This window comes from Brassica rapa, chromosome A01 (genome assembly GCF_000309985.2).
Source record: "Brassica rapa cultivar Chiifu-401-42 chromosome A01, CAAS_Brap_v3.01, whole genome shotgun sequence".
NCBI classification, from domain to species: domain Eukaryota; kingdom Viridiplantae; phylum Streptophyta; class Magnoliopsida; order Brassicales; family Brassicaceae; genus Brassica; species Brassica rapa.
This window is the reverse complement of record NC_024795.2, coordinates 28859720-28883362: the sequence shown is the minus strand read 5'-3', so window position 1 is coordinate 28883362 and position 23643 is coordinate 28859720. Positions and strand designations below refer to the sequence as shown.

Below are 23643 nucleotides of genomic sequence, written 5' to 3'. Positions count from 1 at the left end.
AATAATAAAGATAAATATTGCCCTTACAAGTTGTCCTACCAAAAAGCCAATGTAGAGAGCTGGTCGACCGGTCTCGCCACCGGATTATGACCGTGAACCATAGCATTACCAATCTATCTCAATGATGCTTAGTTCCTTACTTCATGTCTGGACTTTTTTTAATTTTCGGATACCTATAAAATTACTCATTTCAACAAGTATTTCATTTTGATTTAAAGATCAGTCTTGTTTGGTTTAGTTTGACCTCTTTCACTTGCCTTTTCCCACATTGAACAACTATAGTTTCAAACATTAATGTCTTGTAGAAAATCAAGACAAATTAAGTACTCCTAGTAAAAACACAACAAAAAAAACTTAAATCTACTCATTCCCAAAGAAACAATTATCAACAGCTATAGAAATATATGCTTTCACAAAGATCAAAGATTGGTCAAACGCTTATAATATGGAGTATCACAACCTCGTCCATCCAAAATTCTATATAGTATAATGGTTTGGAAATCCAAAACCAAATCCACCCCAACAGTATATCTAAAATTTTCATTATTATTTTTAGGAATCACTAAACACTAAACACCGAAACAAACCAAGAAAGAATAAGGTCAAAGGTATCTCCATATAGAGTAGCATAGCTCACATTTCCTATCTACATTGTCTCTTGACAAAGTTTCTTCTCAACATAAGCCTCAAAAGCAAACTCTTCAACCTCCTAGCCCCCGAACCAGGACCAAGTTCGGGTTTTGACACACGGTTCCGTTTGTTTCTCAGAAGCTCTCGGTCTATCCTATTGAGAACCGGGTCATTGCCCTTGAACTTCCTTGCAAACGGCCTGTTACTCATTACCATCTTTCTGTAATCCCTTGTCCCTAGTGTCTTAGGATGCTGTTTTGGAGGATTGTCCCACGCTATGTAGTGAAGGTCGTGGTTCACGGTCGTGTTCCTGAACTCATCCGAGTTGCATATGAGTGTCTGAAAATAGCCTTCGGGAGATGAAACGAAGTTGGTGTAGTAGAGTAGGAGAGTTCTTGGTAAGTTGTCATAACCTATTATGCAATATTCTGAAAACGGTCTTGATAGGAATGTCCAAGCTGAACCTGAAATATTTCACATGCTATATTGTATCATTTATACATTCTTTACTAAATCAAAATACATTTCACCAAAAAGAAAATTTCTACATTTTTATCCTTTTTAACAAAAACAAATTAGGTTTTATGTCTTACTCAACTAAAATCAATCCTTGGACGCAACACTCTTCTAATCATTTTCAGATTAAATTTCTAAACATCATATACTTGTTTGGTCTTTAAATTAATAATGAATAAAAGTTGAAAGAGGAAAGGAAACCTGTGAAGAGCTTGAAAGAGGTAGGGAGGCTTCGTTGTTTGATAACCCACCAAATCTCTGACTTGTTGAGGCTATAAAGCCCTGGATCTATTATTATTGGTTTCCCTCTTTTGTTCCTACACATTTCATTGTATTACTAATATTAATCATTTTTTTCTTGCAAAATCAATAATACTGCTTTCATATAGTTCAAATTTATATTTATAACCATGTTCATTATTTTTCTGTTTTTTTTTCTCATCAATAGTATAGTCTTAATCTCAATGAAAAAAGGTAGAAAAGAAAATGAGTACAACTAACATTTTCCATCCCAACCGGCTTGTGTGCTGAATGAAGTTGAGATCTCTAGGCAACTCAGAAAAAGCATAGATCAGATCTGCATTTAATTAACAAATTAATAAATTACATAACAATTGCATCACTCTCCCATAAATAGACACACCATTATCAGCCTAATAATAACTTGAGTTGAGAATCAATGTCTAAACAAATCCTAAGCCACACAAACCGATCCTAACCATTGCATTCTTATCATAAGTCCAAACCCAAACTAAGATAAAATAGATAACCAAAGGTATACATTCATCTTAACCGGTTCATCTGTACATCATACAAATCTAGATCCAAATCTTGATCATTTTAAAAGCAAGAAATGATGAAAAATACATAGATCGTTAATAGATTTGGTTAGTCAAAATCAAATAAAAGGGTACACTCACCGTACCGTCTTGTGTGACTAGAGGATAATCAGAAGCACTTAGATTAATGAACCAGTCCCACCGACAACATCTCAAGAGCAAAGCCATTGCGTGAAGAGTCGTCGCGAGCATCGTTGGTCCTCTGTAGGTAACAAGATTCGGTTTACCTACGATCATTACATTACCCTCGGGCTGAAACAGAAGCTCTCCGGCCACGAACCTGGCCATCTCCAAATGCTCCTCCTCGGGGGCCTCGAGGTCTAGGTGGATCAAGTAGTGGTTTCTACGGTGGTAGAGAGATCTGAGGAGGCGTTTGAGTTTATCAACGTCCCCTTTGGAGGCAGAGATTAGGTAGGCGAAAGAGGGAAGTGTAGAGTTGAAGTCTTGGTTGGATTCAAGGGATGTAGTGGGGATCTTTGAAGAAGTAAAGAGAGTTGTGGTTGTGGGGATGATGTAAAAGAATGAGAAGAGGAGAGAAGTTAGAGAGAAGGAGATCATCAATAGCTTCTTCAACGCCATTTTGTTTCTCTCTGTAAATTTTCTTAGAATCTAGACAAGAAGAAGAGAGAGAGTGTTGTATGGTTTAATGGAGAACTAGTTTGTTGAATAATAAATAGGGGTTTCTATTTATTGTTTCTTTCTGTTATCACCCGTATATTTAACAATTGTCAGAAAAGTTTACAAGTTCCAAAAACAATACTAGGGGAAATCAAAATGTTACAAAATGATTAAACAATTTAAATATCACATAGACGTATGAATCAAAATTCATATTCTAATTTTTCATCGTCATTTATGAGCTAAACTGGTTTAAAATAGGCACCAACAAATATTAGGCACGGTACCAATAGTCTGAAAGATGATTGGCACCAAACTTGACATAAACATTAACCAACTCCAACAAATGATATTTTTTATCAAAAGAAAAAACTTCAATAAATAAAGCAAATTATGTAAATTTAGTAGTATTTGTGTATTGTTCTTAACAAAATATCAATGTTCATAAAATTTTGTTATATAATTTTGTTGCAACATACTATATCTTAAACCTGAAAAGAAAAGTGCAAACATTATCTACTGATCTAGATTGAGATTAAGAGCTAAGGATATCTACAAAGGTTTTAAGATTGGATTCTTTGCTTTCTAGTTAAGTCCTCCATGAACATATTTCTCTAGTGTTCTGAGATATTCTAAAACTATAATAGATCTTTGAGTATGATTTCTAGTTAAACACTTTGGATTTGAAACGCATACAACTATAGATTAAAATCACCAAAACTCTTGTTCCATAAATTTATAGAAAGGAAAAAAAAAATCATTCAGCCTTACGAAAAAGATAAGTAAATTAATTTAAAGTAATCATTTTCCACCAAAAGTGGGAATAAACCAACGAGCATCCTTGAAAGGTAGTGGCGACGAAGCAGTAAGATGGTTGAACAATTGAACTTCATTATTGGTCTGAATATTGACGACGCAAATGCCGTTATCATCCTCCCGTAGGTTATAATCATCGTCTCTACGAAACTGATCACTATAACTACAATATAAGCAATTTTTCAAAACTCCATCTTTGGCTGGAACCGTTATTCGTTGATCCAAAAGCAATGCTTCGTCCCCTAGAGACTTGATTATACTCCATTTTGATGATTTAGGATCCATCTTGTACATGTCATATGAGTGTCTCTCCTCACTTGAAATAGCCAAAACTTGTCCAGACAAAGTCACAGCAAGATGTTCGAAGTCACAACACTCTGGTGACGTGGTGAAACTTGCAAATTCCATAGGAGAATCACCGCAAGAGAAATCAAAAGTAGTGATGCTTCCGTCTTCAACAAGCACGTAAAGCTTGCTTTCTTTAAAAACCATATCGACGCAGCTTTGATTCGTTGATGACCGAAACACCCTCCAGCTATCGTCTCCTTTCTTGTGATATGCAAGAGTGCGATCAAAAGCCCACACAACTAGATAATCTTTGTTTCTTTCATCTACCCACAAAACGGCAGCGTCTATTCCAAAGCACGTTGATAATAATGGTACGTTATTGTAACGGAATGTTGTAACCGTGAAACTAGAGTCAAAATTTCTCTTGAATTTCAACTTTGATCCGTCGGTTGATTCCATTGAATCAAGAAACGGGAGATGAATCCTCTCTCGAGTGAGCATATTCAAAAGATAAAAACGGGTTTTACGGTCTAACATGAGGAACCAGCTATTGTAACTTGCCAAACAAGAAGTCCTAAGGATATCAGAACCGAGATCTCTTACGGTGTATGTTTTGTGGTCAATAGGGTCGAACAACTTACATGAATCGTCGATGCTTTCCAGAGGTAAGTGAAGTACGTCTGCAGGAAAGAGGATGAGCCATGGGTTTGCTTGTCTCATGCGGCATGATTTTGAAGCGGAATACCATACTGAAGAAACGCATCTAGCTCTATGAAAATCAACAAAGCTTAATCGTTCCATGACCAATATAACCAGGTCGAGGATAAGCATAGGGTCGTTGCGTATCGTTTTGTTGGAACCGATCATCTCCACTTTGGGCGTCATCATGATAGGTTTTTCTTAAACGGTTGTTGGTGTTTTAGGGTTTGTCCTTGTTTACTCTAAGGAAAAAAAAAAGGAATAATTTCCTTTATAATAATAGAAAATTAATTAAAATAAGAGAAATTCTTAGGTTTCACCAACCAATGAGAATTGGGTTTTTTATATACATTTTTTTTCAAAAAGGAAATAGAATATTTAGAATTTATTTTTAAAAATAAATGATAGAAAATAAATAAAAAAGTGTAATAGCAATAACATTTTTTTAATATTGTTAAAACCATTCATACTAAACACTAAACCTTTAAACCATAAAATCTAAACATGAAACCCTAAACCATTAGGTAAACACTAAACCCTAAACCATTGGGTAAATTCTAAACCCATGGATAGACTCATAAGCCTTGGAATATCTCTTTACCCAAGGGTTTAGGATTTACCCAAAAGTTTAGGGTTTAGAGTTTATGATTTAGGTTTTAGTACGAACGGTTTTAATAACATTAAAGAATTCTTTTTTTTTATGGCTGCTACTATTTTCTATTTATTTTTTTATATTTTACCTAAGGGTTTAGGGGTTTAATCAAGGGTTTAAGGTTTAGTGTTTAGGATTTAGGGTATATGATTTAGTATGAACGATTTTAACAATGTTAAAAATTCATGTTTTATTGATAATACTCTTTTTATTTATTTTTATCCTTTTATTTTTAAAAAATATATTCTAAATATTATGTTTCTTTTTTTGAAAAAATTTGTATATAAAATAACTAATTCTCATTGGTTGGTGAACCTATATGTTCACCTATGAGGTGAACCCAAGAATTTCTCTTAAAATAAATGTTGTAAATTTGGTAGTATTTGTGTATTGGTCTTTAAGAAAATATGAATATGAATGTTGATAAACACATACTCCCTCTGTTTCTAAATATAAGATTTTTTAGGTAAAACACATTTATTAAAATAATTATTTATTATCTTAAAAGTATTATTAAAATGAGAAATTAGGTGCCATATACATGAAACAAACCATAATTAGGAAAATGCTCATTGCACTGTTCACTTTCGAAAAATCCAATAATGTCCCTACCCTCTTAACTCTCTCTCATCTCTTCTCCTAGATCTCTCTCATTTTCTCTCTTTCCTTCTTCTCTATCACGAGCTCTGTTTTCTTTTCAAAAATTCATTATCTCACTATTGTATCAAGCTTAGGCAATCTACATCCAACATATTGCGAATTCCCACAATTTATTTAATTAATTTCGAAAATCTCTGTGAGATCTTTGATTCCATTGATACCACAGAATTCATTTTTTTCAATCTGTGATTCTTCTCCTTCGAGATAAGTTCAGACATGATCCTCTTGAAGTTTCTTCATCTGAAAAAAGAAAATGGATGAGCTTGTATATGCTGAAGTCTAAGACGAGGTGATTGAGATCATGAATTTGTTCTCGATTTGGATAACTTTTTTGTTAGCCTAAAACATGTGTAGTTACGCGATATTATTTATGTTTTAGTGATCATCGATTTTGTATCGCCCACATGTGATACATTTTTTGTTAGATATTATACTTATGTTGCCACTAATTGACAAAATGCATATAAAATATTATAAAATAGTTGTTGTTAGTTGATACATGGTTTTTTAGATGATACATAGTTAGTTAACTGATATATTTTTGTAACGTACATAGTTTGTTAGCTGATACATAATTTGTTATAAGATAAGTATTATCGTTAGTCGATACATTGTTAAATACCAAAGAGTGAATATTATGTTATGGATGTTACTGACTATTTTTGCGTCATGCACATAATTATGATTTGTTAATAAAACATGCATTATGGCTTGTTAGATGATACATAATTTGTTAGCTTATAAATTTTGTTTGTTAAATGGTTTGTTAAATGGTTTGATACCCGATAATTCTTTATGTAAATTGATACATTATTTTATACCAAACAATGTATCAATTAACAAATAATGTACCGTCTAATAAATCATATATCATCAATAAGCCAGCTTGATAAGTGTAGCTTTATAATAGACAAATTATCCACTAACAATTTGTGTAACTTTTAAATTAAAACTTAGAACAAGCAATAGATTCTTGAGTTATTGAGATCTTGGTAATCAACCGTATTCTCTAACTGTTCAACTGATTTTTAATTTCAGAAATCTAATGAAAAGACCCATAGATTGGGAAATAATGGCGATGATGAAATGAGAAAGAAGAGGAAGTTGTAGCGGTAATAGTACTTACAACAACAATTAAAGATTCAAAATAAATTGGAATGCACGTGAATTTGAAGACTAAAGATTAGATTAAAAAATTGGATGAAAAGAAAACGAAGATGAAGAAAGAGGCTCAAGAGACGGAAGAAAGAGAATGGTGGGATAGAAGAAAGAGAATGGTGATAGAGATGAGAGTAGGGGTGGAATTGGAAGTTCAAGCATTAAAATCTACAGTAAACTACCATTTTATCTTCTTATGGGTAGTTACCTAATTTTGACTCAATTCATGTATATTCACCTAATTGACTCTATTAAAATTATAAACTACAAAACATAACTATTAAATTTGATTAGCTACACAATTTTTGATAAATTTAAAGTTACCTAGAAATATGAAAACATCTTATATATTGGAACAAAAAAATTCTTCAAAACATCTTATATTTTGAAACGGAGGGAGTATACTTTTAGTTTGAATTTATCCAGATGATAGCAACAAAAAAATATAGTATAACTTTGTTGCAACATTGACAAAAAAAAATAATTTGTTGCAACATCGTATAAACATGAAAAGTGTAAAAATTATTTGAAAACACGTGAACTAGAAATGTAATGACTTTTAAGTTAAGTCTCATCTTGCTCAAAAAAAAAAAAACACATATCCAACGTCAATTTATTTTTTAATTTTAAAATAGATTGTGGAATAAAAATATTCTAATTGTACTCTATTTTTCAATTTATAGTAGCGTAACAAACGAGTTTATTACATAAATAGAGTATTTTATTTTATTTTTTATTTATCACTCTATTTCTCACTCAAAATAAAGTAGCATTAAAGTAGAACCCAACTCCGTTATAAAAATAGTCTACTTGAAGAAAAATATAAAATGATCCATTTGAAATGGTCTAAAAACTAGAAATATCCAAGAAGGTTGTAACATTTTTTTTTAAGCTATGTGAATGGATTACTCTATATTTTTTTTCTTCAAATAGAGTAACATACTAAAATGAATCATCGTGTAATAGTCTTTGATATCAATGTTGGTACCATATCTAAATTTTTTTTCTTCATAGTGATCCATTCGAAATGGTCTAAACATTTTAAATATTTAAGAAGGTTGTAACATTGTTTTTTTAAAGCTAATTGAATCGATTACTCTATATTTCTTCTTCAAATAGAGTAGCATACTAAAATGAATCAATAGTGTTTAATAGTCTTTGATATCAATGTTGGTACTATATCTAATTTTTTTTTTCATAGTGATCCATTCGAGATGGTCTAATAGAAAAAATATAGAGTGATCCACTCAAAATGGTCTAATAGTCTATATTCTTTTTTCAAAATAGAGTAACATACTAAAATAAATTATGTAAATTTAGTGGTATTTGTTTATTGGTTTTAAGAAAATATCAATGCTGATAAAACACATATTTTAGTTTGATTTTATCCGGACAATAGCAACATACTATACTTTAAACATGAGATACAAGTGTAAAATTCATTTTGAAAACATGGGAACTACAAATGTAATGACTTTTAAGTTGAAACTGATCTAGATTGAGAGTATAAAACTAAGAATATCTGAAATGTTGTAAGATTGAGTTCTTTGCTTTCAAGCTAAGTCATCCATGTACATATTTCTCTCACTATAATGTCTTTGATGTCACTTATATGATACAGCCGTGTAATAGTGTTCTTTGATATCTCTAGACAAATGTGCAACCCTAGGACACTACACAATGAAAACATGTTTCTTTCTGATCACAACCATTTTCGAGAGTATCTTTGACGAGAGGGAATCTCATCCAAACTTCATAGAATTGTCAAGATGAGTCTTAACTTATAACATTAGATTAGAAAAACATTTTGGTTTGGATCTTAGCTTCGGCATTCGAGTGATTATAGAAGCTAATGTATGTTTGTAGACTTTTCTTTAAGGTTGCTTTAATTGTAAAAGGAACAAACAATCAAGATGAAATTGGCACTATAAGAGATTTACATATAGAATAAGTAACAACTAGAGCTTGATCTGCATAACCGCGCAAGTATTTGTTTTACTTTTTTATATGTAAAATTTATTTTAAAACATAAACATATAACTTTTACATTGAGTAATTATATTTTGTGTTTTGATCGGTTAATTTTACCACATACATTGGTATCATAAAACAAACCTATATGAGTTGAACAAAAAAAAACCTATATGTATAACTAATCAGGCTTATATTTATGTGAAAATAGTCGAGATAAATATTTAATACCAAGAAACTTCAGATACTATAGATTTTTTGAAACTGAAAAAGGCATATTATTATTTAACTTTTTCAAAAAAGGTATATTATTATTTCTGATTATGTAGCCAAGTAGGTTGGATGATGATATTGATAAATATCGTATAAGCTAAATTAAAGGCAGATTGATTATTTATAGAATATCATTTGTTGGTGACCTGGATTTTAGGAAGTAATTTGGACCAACAAAATTATAATTTACTAAACTATTATTACATATTTTTTTGATAAACAGAGAATTTTATTTATTTATAATTGATAATCTAGAATTTAGGAACAATACAAATAATATTATTTATTGGTGATCTAGATTTTAGAGAGTTTTTCTTGTCCAAAAGGGAGATTACGACTTTTGATTTTGGTAATTATCAATTTATGAGAATGCATTAATCAATAAGGAAAAGACACAGATTACTTAAATGTAAGTTTATTAATCAATTCAATGGTATTTTCTTGTAAATAAGTTAAAAGTTTAAGGCATATTTCTATTTTGTACTTATCCTTTAATAGTATAGATTAATCACTTCAATGGTATTTTCTTGTAAGAAGGTTAAAAGTTAGGGATATTTCTATTTTGTACTTATCTTTTAATAGTATACTAGATTTTGACCCGCGCAGGCGCGCGGGTGTATATTTTGAAAAATATGTTGATATTTGTTTTTCATGTAATTATTAGGATTTGGAAAAATGAATCCGAGGAACATAACCGATACCGATCCAAAGATATAGTACCAAACCCAAACATAAATTGATTAAATATTCTAATTATTCAAAATTTTGTTATTTAGAGAACCGAATCTGATCCGAACCGAAGTATTTGGGTATCCGAATTTATCTAAAAATAGATTTATATACTTATATATATTAATTATTTTTAGATTTAACGTATATAAAACATCAAAAATGATACTTTTAAATTGGTTTAAATACTTGAAAATATATATAGATAGTCAAAAGTAAATATCTGAAATAGTTAAAGTATACTCAAATCACCAAAAATACTTAAAATAATTATTGATTTCGTATCCAAAATTTTAAATCAAGCCAATTGATATGTTAAGCTTAAGTATTATGACATATGTTATTCAAATTTATACGTAATATATTATTTTATTTATACATTTTGAGAAATTTAAAATATATAATGATTTAAGACTTTAAAAATAATTTAAATTAGTTATCCAAACCCAAACCAAACCCGCAAAGATCCAAATCGAACTCAAACCAAAATTTAGAAACATTCTAATAAGGCTGAAATCTTTGACCCCGAAAACTCAAAATACAAACCGATCAGAACTAAACCCGTATGGGTATCCAAAAGCCCATCCCTAGTCATTATTATATATCGTATTTTATCATCATATAATTAATCGTATTTTATATGTACCATCATATAAGTAATCATATAATTAATAGTATTTTATACATACCATCATATAAATAATTACATATATTATATTTTTAAAACTTAATATGAAATATGAAAACCATAATTTGAGTTGGTATTTCAAATTGGGCTTTGTATTATATTTTTCTTATATATATTGACAATATTTTTTTATAATGGTTATTGAAAAATAGTTTAGTAAAAATCCATTTTTGAATATATGTATATTTTTGAATCAATTTTTGATATAAATCAAATTTGAATTATTATTTTGATTTGAAATATGTATATAAAGTTTAAATTTTGTTTTATGGTTAGTTTAGAAAAATTTTTTTTAGGGAATTAGATTGATCCATTTTGGTATATTTTAAAAGTGGCCTAGATAACTTTCAATTTTTTAAAAAAACATAAGCCCATTACTTTTTTTTTTTAATACTACTATCCTTGTTTTCAAACAAAAATATTTTTTTTTAAAAGACTGCAATCCATGTTTCCAAACACTCCAAATTTTTAAAAGTCATATTCAAGTCTCCAAACACTCCAATTTTGTACTTGAGTTTTAATAAGATAGATAGTATACATTGGCATGTGTTTACTCTTGTGCCATCTCTTTAAATGCTGCAACAAAGCTCGAGCTCAAACGCCTTCAGCTTTGCTGTCAAATCACCCATCTCAAACAAGAAGATCTGTTGTTTCCCATGTACAAGTCGTTGGAACGTAGCCTGCATTGTTCAGTACGCTGTGTGACCGTCCATAGAATAGATAGATCATGCTTCCAATAAGCATCCATATCAAGACCCTGATCCATGTCCAGCTCTGCCATTACAAAGTACCAACAACTTTTTAAAAATATCCAATATTGATTCATACATGTTCATGATGGTCCATCAAACTCACTCACCCAATGTTGATGATCAAGTAGGTGTTGATCAGAATGCAGAGAACAGGAAGATATGGGACGAATGGGCAGAAAAACCCTGTAACCGAATCAAATATAGAAGCTGTTAAGCAAGCAGCGCCGTTGATAGAACATGAGGCACCAACCAAAGCTCAATGATGGCTTGAAGCCTCTTATATTCAACTAGATTTCTCATTTTTTGTTCTGTCTGAATAGGAAACAAAAGGCATGAGACCCTTACTACCTCCTTGGTGTCTAAAGTTTTGCCTCTCATCATCCTCATCGATGCAACCAAGAGTAATCAAACTGCCAAGTAATATGGCTGCACTGACACCACACATAGTGAACCGAGGAAAACTGTCCTAGTCAAGAAGAAAAGGCGTTGGATGATATAAACAATACAAATATTAAGAACATGTAAATCTTTCAACAACAGAGTTCCACAAAATCTATTCACCTCAACTAAAACTAAATCTAATTGTTTAGAAACAATAAAGAGTCAAACAAGACGCATGGATACACAGGACTAAGATACCGACCTTGGAAGACGCTCAGCAGAAGCTCCTGAAGCTAGGCCTAAGACACCTATGCACACAAGAGCTATACTCCAGGAAGCAATTTTTCAATTTTTCTTCTCTTTCCAAAATACTTTTCCTCTGTTCAATGAAAAATCAGTAAAGATTTAGCAAACTACAGTCTACAGTACAATATCATCTTAATAACATATAGAAAGGGTAAATATGTGAATGATCAAATTTTAGTACCTTGATCTCTTTCATCGCCAAGAAGAGGAGAATCAGAAGATTCTATAGCATCTTCAAGAACATTTTCAGGTTGATCTCTACTTTCATCAGTCCAAGTATGTGAGGAGGATGGTAGGGAAACTCCATCAGGTGGTACATATCTGAGAACTAACACACAAGCTGCTACGGCAGTGAATGCCATCAGAGCTGATGGATGAAAACCAGTGTGTTACAAAGAGAATAATCTTTTCTCATAATAGAAGTAAGTTACAGCCTGTCTCAACAATAATATAACTACTATACTATACAATGAAATGAAAGTATCAATACTATTAAAATGGAAGGAGTCTTAAAAAATCTATCTATCAAAGTTGTTTGGACCCTTTTATTTAACTCATTATTTTTTGGTCTTACCTTAAACTTAGACTAACAATATGTTACCATATATTTCTCTAACAATAATTTATTCAATTTCATTATTTATTCAAATACCACTCCTAAATCTTAATCATTACTATTACTATATTTACCATTTTGATTTTTAATTGTAAAAGCATTGAAACTAATGTTTTATATTATCACTTTTATCATATAATATATAATTTAAAGCAAGAGAAGTTACACAACATATATGTGTACATTTTAACTTCCTCTTTCTTTTATAATAACGTAATCATATCATATATAAATTTTCCCACTAAAATCTCATATTATATACTAAACTTTCAATCGTCTATATTTTGATAGATATTTTCATATTTAAAAATGAGTTTTCTAAAAATATTTCATCAACCATGTTTTTGTACAATAACGTTAAAAATCTATATCAAAAGGTTGTTGGATCCGATATGGATGTAATGGGTCCACATCTGTTCGGATATTTAGGATCCTAAAAAGATTCAAAAAATCTGAAAAATATCTGAAACACGAAAATTACTTGAAACTCCAAACAAATACACAAAAAATTCAAATACCTAAAAATTCAAAATCTTATTCAAAATCTGACACTGAACTGAAAATACACAAAATTTTATCCAAATACACAAATTTTTTTTTTAATTTGAAAATTTACCTGATATCAAAAACTATAATCGTAAACCAAAAACCTAAAAAAAATATCCATAATGCCGGAAATATATTCGAAATATCCAAATATACCTAATAAACACAACATATTTATGATCGGGGTCTAGGGTAGGACCGGACTCAAACAAAGACATGTGGGTCCAAAAAAAACCCACTAGGTTATCTTCTCTCGATCTGAACTAAACCTATATTTCCGGATCGGTTAGGTTTTTTTTTATCCGGATATAATTCTCATGCCTAAAAAAAATTACGTAAAAGTGTACATATAAAATATCAAATAAACTAATACATAGATTATATAACTGTTAAAAAATATATTTGTTGATATAATTAAACTTTGTATTATAATATAATCCAAAAAACCCGCGCTTTTCAAGCGCGGGTCAAAATCTAGTTTTAGTATGAAAACCTCTACTTTTCTGTTTGCCGCTAATTGTAGGTAAAGCATCTTTCCATGAGACATTGAGACAATAATGCAAGCAAAGATCAGCTTACCATCTCAGAAAACTGTGAAACATACATGAAAAATGCGAGTGAAGCGGCCAGGTCGAGGATAAGCATCGGGTCCTTGCGTATAGTTTTGTTGGAACCGATCATCTCCACTTTGGGGTCATTATGATAGTTTTTATTAAACGATATATAGTTGTGTTTTAGGGTTTGTCCTTATTTACTTTTCTTAGGGATAATAGAAAGAAAAAGGGAATAATTTTATCTATTAAAAGAGAAGTACCATTTTTATCTACTACAAAATAGTCATATTAGAAGTCTAGGTCCATATATTCAAATAATTGTTTTTATTGTTTATATTAATTTATTTAATGTTTAACATTTCTAAATAATTATAAGGATATTAATAACAAATCAATTTTAACTATAAATTTAAATTTTAGTTTTAGGAATAACAAAATCTGTTAAGAAAAATCTAACAAAATCTATTTTTATTTAAATATTCTTTTAATTAATGCACTAATTAATTTCACAATTAGTAGTATAATATTATTATAAATTAATTTTAATTAAATTTTTATTATAAACAAAATAATGAAATTATATGCTAATTTATAAATTTTATAAGTATATTCTACATTATATTAAAATTATGTTTTTTGTGCAAACATATTAAAATTATGTTGAATTGGTAAACCAATATATTTTGAAAAATACTTTCATTAAGATAAATAAATAAAATATCATTCACCGTGTAAAGTGATTGAAATATCATTCACCTTTTAAAATGATTAATATTCATAAATTATGTAATAATTTTTACAAAAAATAAAATTGTTAAAATATGTTAAATTTTAATATTTAGAACTATATCTCATCTATTAATTTATTTTTAAAATGACAGCAATATATTATCATAAATTATTATATACAAAATAATATAAAATTTTATATTTGTAAATGAAATGTTACCCGCACGGGTGTGCGGGTTAAAATCTAGTTTACTTTAAACCCAAAGTATATCTTAATCAAATTATAAATTTATATAAGAAAAAGTGATTTTTTTTAAATAACAGAAGGTCACTAAAATTAACACAAAAGAAGTATCTTAATCAAATTTTAATAAAATTAGAGAATAAATTAGTAAATAAAAGGGGTAAAATTAGAATAAAAATCCCTTTCAAATAACAGAAAGGTAACTAAAATGACCCAAAAGTATATACTACTCCCTCTGTTTCAAAATACATGAATTTTTAAGATTGTGCACAACTATTAAGAAACTTGTTTTTATCTTAAAAATATCACTAAAATATAAATTAAAAGTTATTTAACCAGTCACAAAACAAACTACAAAATATCATTGGTTACACAGTTTTTGATAATGTGAAAAAGTGCATTTATATATGAAAACATCATCTATTTTGAAACATTAAAAGCTCCCTAAAACATCGTCTATTTAGAAATGTAGAGAGTATATTTTAATCAAATGGCAATTTTCTCAAATAGCAATTTTAAGTTTTTGTCACAAAAATAGTTTTTAATAAAAAAATGACCAAAATAGTATCTTTTTATTTTGAAAATTTTAATATTTATTTTTGATTTTTTTAAAATTTGAAACTCAGTCCTCAAAACTTTACTTCTTAACTCTAAACCCTAAGTCTAGATTAGTTAATCATATGATATAAATGCATTTTTACTCTTGAAGAAAAATTCTTTTGGTCATTTTTCTCACTGAGAACTATTTTTGTGACAAAAACTTTAAAAAGACTATCTTTAGAGAATTTTTCTTAATCAAATGTTAATAAAATTAGAAAATAAATTAAGTGGAGGGTCGAGGCTAAGGCTTTGGTTTAGTAAGAAGAAAGAGAAAAGATAGCGTATGCAAAATTCTACTAATTAATTTGTTATGTATGGTGTTTATAAAGAAAGGCAAACTTTAGTGGGCTTTGTAGCCTCAACAAAAGGCCCATTAAACCCAAAGTAGATCATTCAAATCGAACGCATCGTCGTAACTAACAAACTCTCCCTCCGTACTTTTGACAACTCGTCTACGTCTTCTTCCTTCTGTTTTGCTCTGCAACTCTAACCATCGCTCTCGCAATCGGAAGAGTTCTTCACCGTCGATTTGCTTAGTTCCGGCGTAATACACCGGCGATTCAACTGTTTTTTTCTTAATTCGAGGTGATCAACCTCTTCCGTTCATTTTCTTTCTGTTTCGTTTCGTTTCGTTTCGCTTCTTTCGATTTTCCCGCCATTTTCAGTATGCTATCCGTAGCTTCTTCTCAGTACTGTTAATTTATTTCGGCAATACTCACTCGTGGTGGATTTCGAGTATGTCTTTTCAATATTTGCGTATGTTCGTCGTCTCTTTTCTTGAAATTTCCGTTACGCGTAAACTTAGGGTAAAATTGAATTCGGCAAGAAGATCGCTACCGTTGTGTGTGATCTGTGATCAATCTGATCGAAATTAGAGTCGTGAATCTTAATTTGATGCTGATGACGCTTAATACTTGCTACTTTTAGGAAACCACAAGGAGAAAATTACAAGTTGTTTCTGAATCTGTGCGAGAATGTCAAACTCTGGTGAAGCTAAAACGCATGAGGAGCTCGAATCTCAAGCTTCTGAGGAGGAGTCCCAATCTCAGCATGGTGAAATGGCTGAAAGCTCAAACAAAGGAAAGCTTGATGAAGATTCAGAGGAAGTCGCTAGAGCAGAGGATGATGATGCATTGCCTCTAGCATGTCCGTTTTGCGAATTACCATTCTTGGATCCGGTAGTAACAACTTGCGACCACTACTTCTGCAATCTCTGTGCTCGAAAGGTATGAATGAGCCCCTAAAGCACACCATTTTTTGTCTCCTTCCATTACCGAACAAGTTTTGTAACTTGCAACAAAAGTTAAGTCGAAACGCAGCTTTATTTGTTGTTGTTATTTTGGATTTATTATGGCAGCACCACAAGAAGGACCCAACTTGTTTCGTGTGTAAGAACCCAACTCTAGGAGTTTTCAAACCATCCGTGGAGATCAAGAACAAGATAGCTAAAATGCGTGAGAACATGAAACCCCAAGGTTTGTACATATCTAGTCTCTCTATTTTGTCATTGTTTGCTACATGACGGAACCGGTCCTTTTTTTTTGCGGTTTGACATGATAAACTAACACTAACAAATAGGCAAGGTCATGTTCTCTATGTTTCGTCAATGTGTTTGTTAAAGGACTGAACCGATCTTTTTTCCTGTTGACATGATAAACTAACTCTTACCAGAAGGCTGGTCATGTATCTCTTACCCATGTTTAAGGACTACTTTTGTCAAAGTCTGGATTCAGTGTACAAATAACTCACGTTAGAGTCCAATTCCATTTCTTGGACGAGACGTAACCTTTCAATGTTTTCTCATTTTTTCAGAAAATAAAGCGGCCATGTTCGATTTCGAGGAATACACTTCTCAATACATACGAAACTACCACCAAGGCGGTCCTCTGCTTCTTCGAGTTCTTCATATGGTGACGCATAAACTGTTAGATGAGGAGGAAGACAATCTTCAAGCGATTGTTCGATAGACTTAAGCCCGGGAAGGATATCTACAGGACAAACCCAGAGTTTCTACAACTTGTGTCAAATCTGATTGGTGGAAGAAAGGGCGAAAAGTATATTGCCAGCCAGAAAATGTTACAGGACATGCGAGAGCAATACACCGAGATACTTGCCATCGCATCTAGGGTACATTTCGAACTACTATTCATAATAAATATATACGTACCCTTTAATATTCCTTTTTGATGATTTGCTTGCTGCGAATTGAATTAAAGGAAGAAGAAGACATGGAGAGGCATGCACACGTTCTTGGCAGTTTCTTATACGCGAGTGGTCATGTACGAGAAGCATATGAAGCATTGAGCAAAGTACAGAGCACCATTCTCTTTATGGTGGTAGCTTTGGAGGCCCGAGAATTGGAGGTTCTTTGCTCTCTAAATGCGGTTGAAACTTTGCGTGGAGTGTCTTGTTACGAAGAAATGACGAAAAAAGAGGACTGCATCCGTGCACTAGCCCACCTTTCCAGAGGTGACTACTACATTTCTGCGTGCAAGGTATGTGTCATCCAATAAAAAAATTTTGAACTCTATGTGTGTCCATTAAAAAATTTATTATTATTATTATTTTGTAGTTTCAAGAAGTGATGAACATGAAACACATCCGTAAATTGTGGACATATTGGTCATTTGAACTGTCAACATTAGATGACATTTACATGTATTGCACATGGACTGCCATCGCAACAATGAGCAGACGTGAGATACAGGTAATATACTCTATTAAAACTAATCATTTCATACATAAACTTCTCTATAAACTAATGGTATTTAAATTGTAGGAAGTTGCTGACGACATGGACAAGATCACATTCAAAGAAAGAAAAAAAATTGAAAGCAAGGAGAAGAAACGTGTCAATTACTCGTACAGATACATGTTGAGTCAGTACAATGCAAGGTACTTCTATTAGAATAAAAACTGTTAAACAGTATCATTTGACTAATTATTGCTGACATTTAGACTTTTTATTTTGTTTCAGGAACTACTCAGAGTGTATTCGCTTTCTGCATCAACAACTTCAAGCTAAAGCTCGTAGAGACATCTACTTATCTGATCATGTTGACAGGCTCTTTCATCTCATAAAAGAGAGATGCATGAGGGAATCAAAAAAGTTCTGCAGTGACTTTGAGAAGCTGAGTGCTATTATCAACAACTAAGGAAGAAGAAATGGGTTTTGTGATCAATTCAACAATTAAAAGGAACTTCATCAGAAGATTAGTACTCTGTTTTTTTTCTCTAAGATTTTGGATTAGAGAAACTTTGTTGCTGGTTGTTTTTTTCTCTAAGATTTTGGATTAGACAAACTTTGTTGTTGGACCTTAGCTGTGTGTTTACTCTTGTGCCATCAGCTTTACTATGAATCACTCATCTCAAACGAGACGATCTGTTGTTTCCTCTGTACAAGGATCTTCTCTTGCGTAGCACGTAGCCTTTTTATTTTGCTCAAGAGTGATGGTCTAGAAGCTAATTGACGTTTCTGGACATTCTTAACGTTGCTTTAATCAATGACAAGATAAGGAACAAACATATTGAATAACTAAACAATGTACATGAATGTTGTATACATTGGCATGTGTTTTTACTCTTCTGCCATCTCTTTAAAATGCTGCAACAAAGCTTGAGCTTCCAACGCCTTCAACTTTTCTATGAACCACCCATCTCAAACAAGGCGATCTGTTGTTTCCCATGTACAAGTCGTTGGAACGTAGCCTGCATTGTTCAGTAAGCTGTGTGACCTTCCATAGAATAGATAAATCATGCTTCCAATAAGCAGCCATATCAACACCCTGATCCATGTCCCAGCTCTGCCATTACAAATACCAACAACTTTTTAGCTAGATCTAGTTTTGATTCATACATATTCATGATGGTCCATCAAACTCACTCACCCAATGTTGATGATCAAGTAGGTGTTGATCAAAATACAGAGAACAGGTAGATAGGGGACGAATGGGCAGAGAAACCCTGAAACCGAATCAAATATAGAAACTGTTTAGCAAGCAACACCACTGAGAACGTGAGGCACCAACCAAAGCTCAATGATGGCTTGAAGCAACTTATATTCAACTAGATTTCTCATTTTTTGTTCTGTATGAATAGGAAACAAAAGGCTTAAGACTCAAAACATTACCTCCTTGGTGTCCAAAGTTGTGCCTTTCGTCATCCTCATCAATGCAACCAAGAGTAATCAAACTGCCAAGTAAAACGGTTGCACTCACACCACACATAGTGAACCGAGGGAAACTGTCATGGTCAAGAAGAAAACGCATTAGATGATATAAACCATACAAAAATTAAAAAAAAAACATGTAAATCTTTCAACACAGAGTTGAGAACTGTTTCACAATCAAGGGTGGATTTGTACTTGAGTTCGACACACACAAGTATAAGTGCTATAGTTCAAGCTATCCACCTCAACTAAATTAAATCTATTTGTTCATAAGCTATCAGAAGATGAACCGACCTTGGAAGACGCTCAGCAGAAGCTCCTGAAGCAAGGCCTAAGACACCTATGCACACAAGAGCTATACTCCATGCAGCAATTTTTCTTCTCTTTCCAAAATACTTTTCATCTGTTCAATGAAAAAGAAGAAATACGGATGAAAGGCAGTAAACATTGAGTATATTACAATACAATATCATCTTAATAACGTATGCAAAGGGTAAGTATGTGAATGATCACATTTGAGTACCTTGAGCTGTTTCATCACCAAGAAGAGGAGAATCAGAAGATTCTATAGCATCTTCAAGAACATTTTCAGGTTGCACTCTACTTTCAACGCTATCAGTCCAAGTTTGAGAGGAGGATGGTAAGGGAACTCCATCAGGTGGTACATATCTGAGGACTAACACACAAGCTGCTACGGCAGTGAATGCCATCAGAGTGCCTACACTAACCTGATCAATGAATACCAATACTAAACTTATCAATGAAACCTTTATTTTTCTCTTGGCCATTAACTGTAGGGTAAGAATCCTTCCATGAGACATGTAATGTAAGCAAAGATCAGAGCTTACCATCTCAGACAACTGTGAAACATCCATAAAAAATGCTAGTGAAGCAGCCAGCACACCAATTACTATTGTGTTTTTCACCGGTACATGTGTTCGTGGGTTAATTTCTGCAAAGAACGCTGGCAACAATCCATCCCTAGCCATTGCCATGAAGATCCTCGGCTGATAAAAAGAAACCACAAGAGCACTGTCAAAATTACATGGATGCATTACCACGACCCACACAGAACCTAGCAATGGCATGGACCTAATATTGAACTTGGGATCTTCAGAACAATAAGAACTGGTTAGTACCTGAGCCAGAAGCGAACCCAACAAACTCGCACACAGAGCAGTTATAGCCCCCGTAGTTAAGATGTACCTGAAACATGAGAATAGTAAGAGTAAGGGAAAGACGAAAGTAGTATATATATTATATTCACTCTCATGTATTATGCTTACGCTGCCCATTGCATCCCACTGTCTCCAAATGCAGAGGAGATAGGAGTATCAGGATCCAGTGTATAGTAAGGGACCAATCCGACAATAACTACTGATAAAAGCATATACAAAATGCAGCATATCAGTAATGCAATCCCAATCCCCAACGGAAGATCTCTTTGAGGATTTTTAACCTGTTGTGTCAATTACCCAAAGTTTAAAAGTTTATTTATGGAAGAAAGAGTTGACAACACTAATACCAAACACCCTCTTTCATTACTGTAAGTTTATATATATAATCCCAAGAGCAGTGTACCTCCTCAGCTGTGCTTGTTACAGTATCAAACCCAATGTATGAGAAGAATACTACAGCAGATCCAGCAAGAATCCCATTTAATCCAAAAGGAAAATATCTGTAAAAGACAAGAATCAATACGTTGACTTTTAAAATAGTTTTGTGACACAATTGAAGAAGAAGAAGAATAGGTTAATTACCCATCAGGAAGATCATATCCAACCCAGCCAGTCTTAAAAGCTAAATATCCACCAACTACTATGATGAAAACCAAGGTGCATACATTCACTGATGTTACAATTGCTTGTACTAATGAGCTCTGTCAATAATTAAAACCGGCACCAAAACTGTTAAAACTATCTTAGTAATCCAGAAATGAATTTCATTTTCAAGGTTTTGAAAGAAGTACCTCCTTTATACCAAAGCATAGTAGTATTGTAACAATCATAATCAACAGTGCTGCACATGGATCAACCACAATACCAAGTCCAGGTATAGTTTGTCTAGCTAAGAACACAGGAAGTTTGTCTGACCCTCCAAAAAAAGATGCCTTAAAACAAAAAAAAAACACCGCTCAGAATCAAATCCAAGTATCTACATATATAACTCTCAAAGGGAATTTACCAGATTTGGAGATATGCCACGTGCAATGGCTGATCCACCAATCGTGTAGTCCAACACCAGTGCCCAACCAACCAACCAAGCAATCCTATGAAAATAAGAACACCAAGACTCTCAGCTATGTTTCAGTAAAATTTCTGACAATAGAATCCATACCCTTCTCCAAGACATATGTATGCATAGTGATAAGCACTGCCAGCAGAAGGACAACGAGAAGCAAGCTCAGCATAGCAACAAGCGGAGAGAGCAGCTGCTACACCAGCAATGAAGAATGATACAGCAAGAGCAGGTCCTGTGTGTTGTCTAGCTACTGTTCCCACTAGAATATACACTCCTGCTCCAATTGTTGTTCCAACTCCTTCAAAAATTCCAACAAAGGTAGTAAATGATCAATTTAATTTACAAAAAAAAAAGATTAAAAAAAAAGTTTGGATCTTTTTGTCTCATTACCAATAGCAACAAGGTCAACAGCTGTTAATTTCTTGGCGAGCTGATGACGATGATCTTCTCCATCGTGTTTTTTGATATGATGAGCAGAATCAACTTGTTTCCTTCTCACAACACTGTTCATATCAACCAGACAGCAACAAAACACTACAAGGATTTGACTTTTCGATTGATTCAGAGTGAACCCATCTGGTTTTATATCTCAGGGAATACAAAAAGTGTGAACCTTTTCCCTCGGACAAGATCTCTAACTCAAGATGGGGTCTGTAATGTATGAGATACTTAGAGAGGCGTGCACGATTCTAACTTTTATGAGATTGGAACCAAGATTCTCATTGGTAAGAGATATTCATTATTCTGTTAGATAGTGTATTTATGTAACAAGCTTAAAAGGCGACTCCTGATCTATGATTTACTCCTAAGCTATTATTACTCCAGTTTTTATCTACACCATCTTTATAGGATTTTTTTCTTTAATAAATTGAATCTTAAAATATCCTTATTCATTTTAATTGACACTATTTAAGATATACAACAATAGTATATTATCTCTGATTGCTATATAATAGTATAAGATTATTACAATAATTATATAGCCGAATTAATTACATTTGGATCATGGTTTTATATGTTTTCTATCATTTTAGTTTTATTTTCTTTAAGTTTATATATAATCTATGTTAAATTGTGTTATTTAAAATAATATAACTCAAACAGAAAATTAACAAATGGGTTTGCAGTTGAAGTTCTAGTTATAATTTCTTCAAACATATACTCTGAGAAAATTAATAGCACCAGTTGGTAATATAACATCCTCTTTTTTTTCGATTGTATTATAAGCTTTCTAGGCAAAAAAATTCTAAATAATGAAAATTAGCAAAACAAATATAGAAAAAAGATATACCAGTAAAGATCCAAAGTAAACTAACACAAATATATCTTCCGTGTGAATGACCAAAGATTTTTCATATAAAAATTTTATATTTACTTTTAAAATAATTGAATTTCAATGGAGATAATCTTCATATTAATCCAAAACCACCACGTTTCAAATTGAATTGGAAACGATTGTCACTCTCTTTTTAATACTCCAGTAGAAATCACCGAGACGAGACAACTTTTCATATTGCTCTATTGAAAATAATAGAGACAAAGAAATTACCATTCCATAGAATTTTGTGCTACCTTTCGAAGTAACCATAGTTTGCAGCAAAAACTCCATCACTAACGATTGAAGCCGGTAAGATCCGTCGCCACCATCCGCAGTAGATCTGTCAATTATCTTTTCTAATGAACCGAAACTTTTGTCTTACCACATCAATTGGAAGAAACATACAAAAGAACAATAATTTTTTTTGTCAGATTTAAAATAAATTGACAATCAAATAAATCAAATGATAGAAAATAAAGCAAATAAAAAAAAAGAAGCAAAGCAAATTAAATAAACTGATGTCGGAACTATAGAACTCTCCGGCCATCGCTTTGAAACTAAAAAAAATCTCTCTTTTTCTCTTGACGGTTAGGGTATGTCAACTGATGTTTATTAGGACAAAAAAATATAGAAAATTACAAATAATAAAAA

The 23643-nt window shown here is 32.0% G+C and overlaps 6 protein-coding genes across 11 annotated transcripts; 2 read left to right on the top strand and 4 right to left on the bottom strand.

Annotated features, from left to right (window-relative positions):
- Window positions 1-417: 417 nt before the first annotated feature.
- On the bottom strand, window positions 418-2618 carry LOC103828207 (beta-glucuronosyltransferase GlcAT14A). Of its 2 annotated transcripts, XM_009103821.3 has the most exons (4): window positions 2072-2564; window positions 1648-1723; window positions 1348-1463; window positions 418-1094 (listed from the first exon to the last, which is right to left on the bottom strand). In XM_009103821.3, the coding sequence occupies exons 1-4, from the start codon at window positions 2562-2564 to the stop codon at window positions 643-645; spliced, it is 1137 nt and encodes a 378-aa protein (XP_009102069.1). In that variant the 3' UTR covers window positions 418-642. The 2 variants fall into 2 exon arrangements, with proteins under 2 accessions (XP_009102069.1, XP_018508243.1); XM_018652727.2 differs by lacking the exon at window positions 1348-1463 and having other exon boundaries at window positions 1037-1094; window positions 2072-2618.
- Window positions 2619-3349: 731 nt separating this feature from the next.
- LOC103828208 (F-box protein KIB4-like) lies at window positions 3350-5035 on the bottom strand. Its single transcript, XM_009103822.3, has 2 exons — window positions 4918-5035; window positions 3350-4882 (listed from the first exon to the last, which is right to left on the bottom strand). Exon 2 carries the CDS (start codon window positions 4593-4595, stop codon window positions 3405-3407), a length of 1191 nt encoding a protein of 396 aa, XP_009102070.3. The 5' UTR covers window positions 4596-4882; window positions 4918-5035; the 3' UTR covers window positions 3350-3404.
- Window positions 5036-5117: 82 nt separating this feature from the next.
- Window positions 5118-12670, bottom strand: LOC103828209. 4 transcript variants are annotated; one of them, XM_033290601.1, is made up of 3 exons: window positions 11638-12670; window positions 11397-11472; window positions 10944-11311 (listed from the first exon to the last, which is right to left on the bottom strand). In XM_033290601.1, the coding sequence occupies exon 3, from the start codon at window positions 11301-11303 to the stop codon at window positions 11154-11156; it is 150 nt and encodes a 49-aa protein (XP_033146492.1). In that variant the 5' UTR covers window positions 11304-11311; window positions 11397-11472; window positions 11638-12670; the 3' UTR covers window positions 10944-11153. The 4 variants fall into 4 exon arrangements, with proteins under 4 accessions (XP_033146489.1, XP_033146492.1, XP_018508592.1 ...); XM_033290598.1 differs by adding an exon at window positions 5118-8232 and having other exon boundaries at window positions 11174-12670; XM_018653076.2 differs by having other exon boundaries at window positions 11397-12670.
- A 499-nt stretch (window positions 12671-13169) lies between these two features.
- On the top strand, window positions 13170-18888 carry LOC103828257. 2 transcript variants are annotated; one of them, XM_033291368.1, is made up of 6 exons: window positions 13170-16491; window positions 16623-17392; window positions 17482-17760; window positions 17838-17972; window positions 18045-18160; window positions 18243-18888. In XM_033291368.1, the coding sequence occupies exons 2-6, from the start codon at window positions 17195-17197 to the stop codon at window positions 18418-18420; spliced, it is 906 nt and encodes a 301-aa protein (XP_033147259.1). In that variant the 5' UTR covers window positions 13170-16491; window positions 16623-17194; the 3' UTR covers window positions 18421-18888. The 2 variants fall into 2 exon arrangements, with proteins under 2 accessions (XP_033147259.1, XP_033147254.1); XM_033291363.1 differs by having other exon boundaries at window positions 13170-16740; window positions 17078-17392.
- On the top strand, window positions 16240-16787 carry LOC117125685 (zinc finger CCCH domain-containing protein 51-like). Its single transcript, XM_033276625.1, has 2 exons — window positions 16240-16491; window positions 16623-16787. The coding sequence occupies exons 1-2, from the start codon at window positions 16240-16242 to the stop codon at window positions 16785-16787; spliced, it is 417 nt and encodes a 138-aa protein (XP_033132516.1).
- LOC103828210 (cationic amino acid transporter 4, vacuolar) lies at window positions 18717-22461 on the bottom strand. Its single transcript, XM_009103824.3, has 14 exons — window positions 22065-22461; window positions 21771-21972; window positions 21618-21702; window positions 21403-21543; window positions 21194-21312; window positions 21015-21111; window positions 20720-20892; window positions 20573-20639; window positions 20282-20440; window positions 19957-20161; window positions 19728-19836; window positions 19395-19507; window positions 19153-19228; window positions 18717-19068 (listed from the first exon to the last, which is right to left on the bottom strand). The coding sequence occupies exons 1-14, from the start codon at window positions 22183-22185 to the stop codon at window positions 18924-18926; spliced, it is 1812 nt and encodes a 603-aa protein (XP_009102072.2). The 5' UTR covers window positions 22186-22461; the 3' UTR covers window positions 18717-18923.
- Window positions 22462-23643: the final 1182 nt, after the last annotated feature.